This window comes from Stenella coeruleoalba, assembly GCF_951394435.1.
Source record: "Stenella coeruleoalba genome assembly, chromosome: 19".
Lineage (NCBI taxonomy): Eukaryota > Metazoa > Chordata > Mammalia > Artiodactyla > Delphinidae > Stenella > Stenella coeruleoalba.
In genome coordinates this window covers 30,515,359-30,525,902 of record NC_137165.1, presented here as the reverse complement: position 1 = coordinate 30,525,902, position 10,544 = coordinate 30,515,359, and the positions used below count along the sequence as shown (strand labels likewise).

General features: G+C 49.5%; 1 protein-coding gene across 1 annotated transcript; it reads left to right on the top strand.

Annotated features, from left to right (window-relative positions):
- Positions 1–3,379: 3,379 nt before the first annotated feature.
- On the top strand, positions 3,380–3,841 carry CCDC182 (coiled-coil domain containing 182; the record flags this gene model as incomplete). The annotated part of the gene is made up of 1 exon (XM_079903707.1): positions 3,380–3,841. The coding sequence occupies one exon, from the start codon at positions 3,380–3,382 to the stop codon at positions 3,839–3,841; it is 462 nt and encodes a 153-aa protein (XP_079759833.1).
- Positions 3,842–10,544: the final 6,703 nt, after the last annotated feature.

The following is a 10,544-nucleotide window of genomic DNA, read 5'->3' as shown; positions in this document are numbered from 1 at the left end:
CTTTCGTCGCGCCTTATTCTGAGACGCTGCCGAAATAGACCAGGGGCAGGGAAACCCTCCCGACCGTGGCCCAGAGATGCCTTGCCGGAGACGTCACAGTTCCTTTCTTTTGACGCTGTGAAGGGGACAAATAGATTTGCCTTCTTACTTTCCGAGGAGATATGGAAGGAAATTCTGAGGAAAGCACAGGCCCGGACTGTAAAACTTCTGGGAGGAGTGCGTTCCGAGCACGCGCACATCCAGTTCCCCAGCTGAGGGCTCCCGGAAGGTCCAGAGAACCCCAGGCCTGGGGTCTTCGGCTGACAGAGTGTGTATTTGCTCCCGACCTCTGCTGAGGTTCACTTGGAAACACGGTCCTCCCTGGCCGGCGCTACATGCGGAGAAATGAACTGAGACCTCATTAAAAAGCACCAGGGAAATTGAACAATTGCTATCCTTTCTTAACTGTTACTGCTTTTCTTTCATAGCACTGGTTATGGCTTCCACCATTCCCTGTGGGAGACAGAGACAAAGAGGCAGAGAATCTAAGGCAGAGAGAGAGAAAGAGAGACAAACAGAAAAACACTCAAAGAATACAGAAACAAGAAGACAGACACATATTCTTCCTGTCGCTGATTCAAGAAATATTTATTGAGAACCTACTGTGTGCCTGAGCCGCACACACCCCCCCAATGAATGCACCAGCAGACCGCAGGCTGTTTACATCATCTCCCCAAACCCCATCTGGATCTTAGGTAGCAAATAAGGAGGGTGCTGTTTCCACTCAGGCCAGTAGGTGTCATCACGTCAGAGGGAAAGTCAGGGGAGCCGCAGGATGTGATGGCCACCTAAGAACAGAAATTCTATTTCATCTAGTTTTCTGAGAGCCGTTATGTGCAGGGCACCGGGCAGGGTACGTAGGATGAGAAATGCACAGTCCCTGTCCTCGTGGAATTCACTGTACCATCGAGACCCGGAGGGACAAGACCCTAGGTCACAAAATGAGGGGGAGGCAGTAAGAGCTTCCAGAAAAGTTTAAAGGAAAGACTGTGTGGATATTAGCGCATCAGAGACTTCACATTACGCCCTCTCACATTACAGCAGGGAATAGGCTCAGAGAGGGGAGGGTGACTGACCTCTGGTCACACAGCAATTCCAGACTCCAGATCTCCTGACTCCTAGAGCAGTGCTCTTTCCACCAACATTGTGTATCAAAAACCGGTGCTGCCCGACCTTTGAGACTCAAAATTCCACCTTAGTTTAGCCATGAAGCTCCCTGCAAAATGCCCTCTGCCAGGCCCTCTAGATGGGCCGATCTGCCTGCTGGAGAAGGCAGCTTCCCTCCTCATGTGTCCTGTGGTGCGGGAGTTGGCTGTCTCACACAGGCTCACGAAGGCTCACCGCGAACATCTCTTCTCAGAGACATCAGCTTGGTAGCTTTTGAGCTAGTTTCAACCGGCTGTGATGGGAGTCTTTACGCCATGGAAATTAGCAACAGCCATAAATCGGGGCTTCTTCTTTTTTTTTTCCTCCCGGAGAGCTGCCTCCCACCTGTACACCACTGAATTAGTATCCCTACTTTACAGATAAGGAAACTGAGGCCCAGGGGGAGGAGGCAATGTATAAAGAGACACAGCCTGTAGGTGGTAGAGCTGAGACCCAGCCCAGGTGGTTTGATGCTGGAGTGTTCAGAGATGGTAGAGCCAATAGGACTGAGAGCCACTTGGATGTGGAGGGGCCCGGGTTTCTCATGTGGGCGCTGATGTGGGTGCTGTCCCAGGCTGGTCTCATCAACCTGATAGCAACACTGGAACAGGGACCATTTGGGAGAAATGATAACTAGTTCAGCTTCGGGTGGATTGAATTTGAGGTCCATTGCTGGAGAGATGCTTAGAATTGGAGGCCAGGAGAGAAGTCTGTGCGAGAGATTGAGATCTGCAGGATGCAGGATTGTTCTTGACCAAACCAATTTCCTTTCTTACAGTGAACAGGTCAGAAGTGGGAAGCTCCCCTTCTCTAGGCTTTTTCTTATCTTTGTCAGCATTCAGGCAGGACCTGGCAGGGCAGGGATGACCACGCTCGCTGGCTCACCCTCGTTCCGTGGTGCAGGTGTGTAGTGAGCGCTCAGCAGGGACTTGCTGAATAAATGAAGGAGCGACCCGATTTTATCCTGCACATACCGAATCAGCTCTGCTGTGGACCATATATCAAAACCTGCATACATTTCTTCAAAGATGATTGAGAAGTCTGGCGTCATTGTAGGAGTGTGGATTTGGAATCAGAAATTACTTTTCTAGAGATTATCATATTAAGTGAAGCAAATTATTTATTTATTTTTTGTGGTACGCGGGCCTCTCACTGTTGTGGCCTCTCCCGTTGCGGAGCACAGGCTCCGGACGCGCAGGCTCAGCGGCCATGGCTCACGGGCCCAGCCGCTCCACGGCGTGCGGGATCCTCCCAGACCGGGGCGCGAACCCGTGTCCCCTGCATCGGCAGGCGGACTGTCAACCACTGCACCACCAGGGAAGCCCAAGTGAAGTAAATTAGACAGGTATCATCTGCTATCCCTTATATGTGGAATCTAAAAAAACTGATACAAATGAACTTATTTACAAAAGAGTAATAGACTCCCAGACACAGAAAACAAACTTATGGTTACCAAAGGGGATGGTGTGGAAGGGGAAGATAAATTAGGAGTTTGGGATTAACATATGCACACTATTATATATAAAATAGCTAAACAACAAGGACCTACTGTACAGCACAAGGAACCATACGCAATATCTTATAATAACCTATAATGGAAAAGAATTTGAAAAAATATATATATGTATCATTGAATCACTTTGCTGTACACCTGAAACTAACATAACATTGTAAATTAACTATACTTTAATTCAAAAAGAAATTAGTTTTGTTGTTGTTGTTTAGCATTTTAGAGCTAGAAGTGAGATTACACATCATCTCTTACAATGTCCTTGCTTCACTGGTGAGGTACTGAAGCCCAGAGACCCTTCTGAGACCATCCAGGCCCCTTGCTGTGTGGGAGACCACCCGGCCTGGCCTTGCTCTGGCCAGTTTACTTTGGTGTGTCCCTCAGGACAAGGAATGATTGAACTCTGGTCTGGAAGGGCGATGAATTGATGGGAATCCACATCTCAGGGTGCACAGCTAAATAGTTCTTGAGTAGATGAGCAGATGAAGCTCAGGATAACCAAGCAAGGAGGCTACCATATGCAAATGAGTGGATTGTGGCTTTCCTCCTGATTGGCTGGAGAGGCCCTGATGTCACAATATGTGGGGTTTCTCCACTCCAAAGGATTGTGTCTCTGGCCCCAAAAAAATTCACTCACCTGGCTGGTCCCTAGCTCCCTCTCTTAGTCCAAACGGAGGCGACACTATGGAACCCCTCTATCAGGCTGGGTCCATTCTCATGAAGGTGAACACCTTACAGGGGAAGAAGATGGTGGAGAGTGGTCTCCAGTCTGGAGACTTCTCGCTCCCCCAGTTGTGGCCCTCCTGCGTCCTGCCGCCAGCTGACCTGGAGATCCTGCAGCAGAAGGTGGCCGGGGTGCAACGGGAGCTGGAGGACTTCAAGAAGGAGGCACTGAGGGCCATCCATTGCCTGGAAGACGCCTTCTGCAAGATGAACGGGACCCTGGCACAGCAGGAGGGGCAGGCGGCCCACGTGAGGCAGCGGCTGAGGGAAGGGGAGGACCGGGGCATCATGCGGAACAAGGTCCTCACCTTCCTGCTGCCCCGCGAGAAGCAGCTCCGGGAGCACTGCAGGCGGCTGGAGCGCCTGCTGCTGGGCGGGAGCTGCGCGGCACTGGGCATCCCCGGGAAGATCCAGGCCAACTGAGGCCCCTCGGGTAGAAGCCACATTCCTCACCGAGCAGCCGAGTAGAAGATTCGTTTCGATAGAAGGACAAACCCTGAGTTTTGATAGATTTGCTCCCCTTCCCCATTTCCACTGCTTTCCTTCTACCTAAATAACACCTTGCCGAGAGGCGAAAAGACCCAGTACGTTCTTTCGGTGAAGCTCTGTTCACCCAGCATCACCCAAGAAGGAAGCGCTCCAACACTAAGTCTTTGAATGACACCTGTGACTTTCACCTTTAACCCCTTTCCTGTTTGTAATGGTACGATTGCTCAAATGTATAACATGTTTTTGGTTTTTTTTTTGCGGTACGCGGGCCTCTCACTGTTGTGGCCTCTCCCGTTGCGGAGCACAGGCTCCGGACGCGCAGTCTCAGTGGTCATGGCTCACGGGCCCAGCTGCTCCGCGGCACGTGGGATCCTCCCGGACCGGGTCACGAACCCGCGTCCCCTGCATCGGCAGGCGGACTGTCAACCACTGCGCCACCAGGGAAGCCTCCATGACCCATCTTAATGGCGACATCCATCTATCAACCATCTACCCTGAAGGGCTGCATCCCTACTCTAACTTTAGGTAGTTTCCACTTTGGAAGGTTTAGCTGAAGTGGTAACAATAATGTTAATACTAGTAATATTACTAGCACTCTACTATATAAACTATACTACTAGTTTATAGTTATCAAGAGCATGATATAGTCTAAGCAGCAGGCTTGGCCCTTTGGAGGTGGGTACTATTATAACCTTCACTTTAGGACTTTGAGAAAACCAAAGCTCAGAGAGGCTAAGTAACTTGCCCCAGGTCACACATCTGATACATGATAGAGTTGGTATTTGAACCTAGGAATGTCTAATGTCAGCAGCTGTGCTCTTAACCACTATGTATTATTTCTGGAGGCTAAATACTTCTTGAATAGATAAAATATGAGAGTACTGAAATTGGTGAGGTGAGCTTTGGGAGAAAGGATTGTTTTGGCAGTGGGGTTGGAGGGGGGTAGAATTCCTATACCCATAAACCTTGTGGGAGATGTGTGCGTGTGTCTGTGTGTATGTTTGCAAATGTATCTGAGAAGGAAAACTTGATTGGCCAACTATAATAAGAGTTAAACAATCAGCTGGCCTGTCCAGAAGAAAGTGGATCTAATGCTAATTCCTCTGGATCTGAATCTCCTGCAGGTTCAGTTTGTAATCAGCCTACTCAGAAATGACGGTGTTCATGGGAATTCTGAGAAGAGGGGGAGAAATGCTGCTCATGATTGGTGCCCACAAAGCCACACCTGGAGCGTCTGTGCTTAGGTCTGGCCTAACGTTTTAGAGGGTCCTAGACAGCCTACGGTGCGCCTCAGGCAATCCTGAAGAGGGGGCGTGATTGAAGGACCTGGGGACTTGGCCGAAGAGGCTTGAGGGGACACCTGATTATGTGTCTGGAAGGCCTGATGGTGTTTGGAGTTTGTGGGGCTAGTAAATGTCACCTCTCTTGTCCCTGGGAAGGAAGCTGGGAGGCAATTGACGGGTAGACACAGGAGCCAGGCAAACGGAGACAAAATATCACCTTTATCGCGGAGAAAGCCGCTCGAGAAGGTGGTTTAAACCCTGTGAGCCACGTGGGCTGGCCTAAGACCTCAGCCCTGAGCCTGATGCGGTCTCCAGGCACAGGTGCATGCAGAGGTGGACATCTTCCTGCTACTGTAAACCAGATAGCGTGACCTCTCTATGAAGAAACAGCTCAAGAAAGAGGAAGGGGAGAGCCGTGCAGGAGCTGACCTTCTTCCCAAATCCACCAACTCAGAACGTTACTTCCCTTTCCTGGGGAGAGGAGAGAGTGAGGGGAAGGAGAGCCAGGAACACTGCTAGGGTGGAGGTCCCTCCATAATGAAAGAGGAATGGGAAATAATAGTCCCCCTCTTAACAGAAAAAGGGTTAGACTGAAGCCATATTGTTCTATAGGGTGGCACTAGCGACAAAGGCTGGATGCTAGCAGGAGGCCGATTTCAGCTCTATGTAAGGCACAAAAATAACATTGGATGCTCCTGTGTGTCTGTGCAGTAAAGGGTTGACTCAGCAGGTGTGGGATGTTCAAATCTTGCACATTTCAGGGAGAGATCTAACCCCCTGACCAACTCCTGGGAGATAACCTCTAAGCCCTTGTAATATGCTGCCTGATAAAAGTGTTTCTGTTTACCTGGGGCCTTGGGCCACGCCAGATAGTTTGTGCTAACAGTGAGATTTTAGGTGGGGACCCTTGGCCAAGCTGTATCAGTTTGACTTCTGTAGAGACTAGAAACTAAGTAACTAAGGTCAGCCGTGGAGGAGTGTTCCATGCTTAGAGATTAACACCCATAAAATACCTGGACACCGAGACAGGTGAGCTTCCCTGGTCAACACTAACACACCACTCCTGGGGAATCAATCACCGTGCACACAACTCCCTCCACTGGGAGAGGACAGCTGGAAGCTTGTGCCTGGTCTCCCCTGAACTCTCCCCTGTGCTCCTCTGATCTTTGCTAATTAAGTAAGTCAGAAAGAGAAAGACAAATACCGTATGCTAACACATATATACGGAATTTAAGAAAAAAAAATGTCATGAAGAACCTAGGGGCAAGACAGGAATAAAGACACAGACCTACTAGAGAGTGGACTTGAGGATACGGGGAGGGGGAAGGGTAAGCTGTGACAAAGTGAGAGAGAGGCATGGACATATACACACTAACAAACGTAAGGTAGATAGCTAGTGGGAAGCAGCCTCATGGCACAGGGAGATCAGCTCGGTGCTTTGTGACCGCCTGGAGGGGTGGGATAGGGAGGGTGGGAGGGAGGGAGATGCAAGAGGGAAGAGATATGGGAACACATGTATATGTATAACTGATTCACTTTGTTATAAAGCAGAAACTAACACACCATTGTAAAGCAATTATACTCCAATAAAGATGTTAAAAAAAATTAAAAGATTTAAAGGTAAATTTGTAAAGAAAAAAAAGATTAATCTGCATGCTTTTGCTGTAATGGACCATAGTCACGCGCATAACAGCTTTCCTTCGTCTGTGAGTAGTTCTAGTGAATCACTGAACTTGAGGGTGGTCTTGAGGACCCACGATGCAGTGTCAGATGCACTTGACATTTCATCCTTCTTACCCTCACAATAACCTTGTGAGCTAAGCGCTGTTATCCCCGTGACAACTGAGGAAACTGAGACATGGAGAGGTTAAGTAACTTGCCTAGGAGTACACAGCAAGACTCCAGCGTTCCCTCTCCTGACCACCACCCTACACCAAAGGAAGGGATTGCAGTCAAGGACTGGAAGGTCCCTTGGGGGTGGCCCCAAGGCACTCCAATTCCAAGGAGGTGAGTCATCCTGGAGTAATGAGGAGGAGGAAGTGCTACAGAAAGAGACAGGGATCTGGTGGATTTCCTGTTTAGGAGAGCTCAGGTGCGCATATGCCCAGGTTGGGTTAGACAGGTGTCCTACCTGGAGACCGCGAGAAAGCCTAGGTGTCCTTTCATGGTCTCCCTGCTGCAGGGCTTCACGCTTGCTCCTCCTCTATCAAGAGCTTTCAGCTGCAAGCCACAGGGTACCCATACTGACTTCTTTGAGGAGTCTATTTTTTTTACATAAAAAGACATCTGAAGTCGATGGTTGGTTCAGTAACTCAACAGTGACAGAGCTCTGGGTTGGCATCTTGTGATCCTCTTTCTTCCCTCCCTCACGCTGCCCTTCGTGGTCACACAAGGATGGCTGCAGGAATTCCAAAAATGTGTCATCACTCGATGACTACCAGGGCAGGAAAGAAGTGGCAGAACTTTCCTTGCGAGCCGCCTTTTCATCAGAGAGGAAACCCTTTCTCAGAATCCCCCCAGCAGATTTTCTTTGACATCTCTTTGACCGGTCTTGGGTCCCTTGCCCACCCTAAACCAATTATGAACAAAGAGGAAAGCAATTGCCTCAACTCAGCCCCTGGGCCTGGGCACCTCTGCTCCCCAAGATCTGAACCAAATCAAAGTCCACTGGTGACACTGGCTCTGGGGAGGTGACCAACCCCAGTTTCTACACCTCAGTCTTACCTCTTCAGCTTAATTGATAACGAGGGCCAGGAAGAAGACAGCTCTGGGGACAGCATGGCTGGGCACAGTCGGACAGCATGGCTGTCACATTGCTGCTGGAAGCATGGATTGAGGTCTGGGAACTGGGGAGACGGGCTGGATGGAGATGTGAGTGACACTTCAGTGCTGTGGGTGTAAATCTGTCTCCTTCACTTACCCCACACTCACCTGCCCTGAACCCAGGCTTCCCCCTTGAAGTCAGAGGCTTTAGCTGATCCAGAGAGTGCCAGGGAGACTTGGCAATCCCTCCGTCCCTACAACAGGCAACCACTGTTAGAGATCCTTATGTCACCACCAAGGGTGACAAGCAAGTCCTGTTTTAACTGGGACTGTCTCTGTTTGAAAACTGAAAGTCTCATATGCCAGGAACCCCCTCAGCCCTGGCCCAACTGGGATAGTTGGTCACCTTGCATTAGACATAAGCCACTATGGGATGATCAAGGCGATGCTGTGGATGGGGTGAGACACAGGAGGCCAGGGCAGGAAACAAAGATGGTGGTGACTGTCTGCCAGGTTGGTGCACCTTTGCTTCCTTTTTTAACCAGAGGCAGCAGCAGTCAAGCTTACCCTTGACTTCATTTCTCCTCCCGGCTCTCAGGTCCCTGCCCACCACCTCAAGTTAGCGAGGAGATTTGAGAGCGAGGCCTTTTCTGAGCAACCTTTGAGATCCTTGTGAGGACAGCTGGGATTCCCGATTAGGCTGCATTTCCCAGTCTTAGTCCCGGCGGGCAGAGGACTCCATGGTAACTTAAAGAGCCCAGGGTCTGTGAGTGTCACCGAGAAGAGGCAGGTTTTGGAGTTTTGGAGAATGGAGCTCCTCACTCCAGCTCTTCTCCAACAATAAAGTTTCTTTGAAATTCTAAAACAAATAGACGACAAAATAACAGATGGTTTTCTCCCTGCCTATAGCTGTAGTTCTCAAAGGTCTTCTTTACGCGGCAACGCTCTGCTTGCCCCTCCCGAGCAGTCCCAGCAGTCAGGGGGCTGCTGAGGTTTTAGACTCGTGGCTCCATCTTAGGAAAACCCATGGCAGGCAAGGGGTCCTCCCCGGGACGCCAGGTCCTGTGTCGGCTGCAAGCTGAGACGCTTGGGCGAGCAGCAAGGTGGCAGAGGTGCGGAAAAGCCGAACACAGAGCGCCTGGCTCGGAGAGGTTACTGACCTCAGCTGCCACGCTTCAGTCTCATCTTTTCTATTTACCTGACCCCAGAAGAGAGCTCTGGGGGGCAACGTGGCTGGGCAGAGGCGGGCGGTATGGGTGAGAAGCAGGAGTCTGAGTTTGGGAATTGGCTTCACGCTAAACGTAGAGCGTTGCCTCCTGGTCTGATCCGATCCTCTCAGTAATTCCTGGAGTGTGAAGAGCTGCAAGCTGTGAGCATCTTTCCTGACGTTCACCAGGTATCGATCTTTCCTTGTTTCCCCTGGAAAAACAGCTTGGGAGTGTTTCAACCTGTTGAGTTGGCACGTAAACCAGTCTTGCCACTCCTACGGATAGACCCAAGAAAAGTGAAAATGTAAGGCCGTACAAAACTTGTCCATGAACGTTCATAGTACTATTCATTATAGCCCCAAAGCGGGACAACGTAAACGTCTATCATCAGCTGATGAGTGGTTAAATAAAATGTGGTCTATCCACGTAACAGAATGTTGTTTGGCAATAAAAAAAAAAGGAATGATGGGCTTCCCTGGTGGCGCAGTGGTTGGGAGTCCGCCTGCCGTTGCAGGGGACGCGGGTTCGTGCCCCAGTCCGGGAAGATCCCGCATGCCGTGGAGCGGCTGGGCCCGTGAGCCATGGCCGCTGAGCCTGCGCGTCCGGAGCCTGTGCTCCGCAACTGAAGAGGTCACAACAGTGAGAGGCCCGTGTACCACAAAAAAAAAAGAAAGAAAAAAAAAAAGAATGAAATACTAACCATGATGCAATATTACGCTTAGTGAAAGAGGCCAGTCACAAGAGGCCACATATTGTATGACATCATTTATATGAAATGTCCAGAAGAAACCAATCTATAGAGACCGAAAACAGATCAGTGGGAGCCTGAGGCTGTGGGGTTGGAGGAATCGAGTGACTCCTCATGGGTATGAAGTTTCCTTCTGAAGTGGCTAAAGTGCCCTAAAATTATTGTACACTTTAAATAGGTGAATTGTATGGGATGTGAATTATATAGCAATAAAGCTGTTTGAAAAATAAAGTGCAAGTTCAAATACACAGTGGGAAGAAAAGAAGCGATGCTACAATTTATAGTTCAAATCCCCTTTAATATTGAGAGATATGAATTAAGACTGCAATTATTTTATCTTTCTTTTTATTTATTTATTTATTTTGTGGTGCATGGGATTAGTTGCTCCGCGGCAACTAATGGGATCTTCCCGGACCGGGGCTCGAACCCGTGTCCCCCACATTGGCAGACGGATTCTCAACCACTGCGCCACCAGGGAAGCCCTGGAATTATTTTAAATTGTTTTGAGTTTATGGGCATTCTGGAGCCGCATGGGTTCCCACATTTATTTGGGTTATATATGTGAAAGGTGCCTGAATCAGAAACTGGCACATGACAGGTGTATCACAGATGATAATTGAATCAAAATGGCAAGT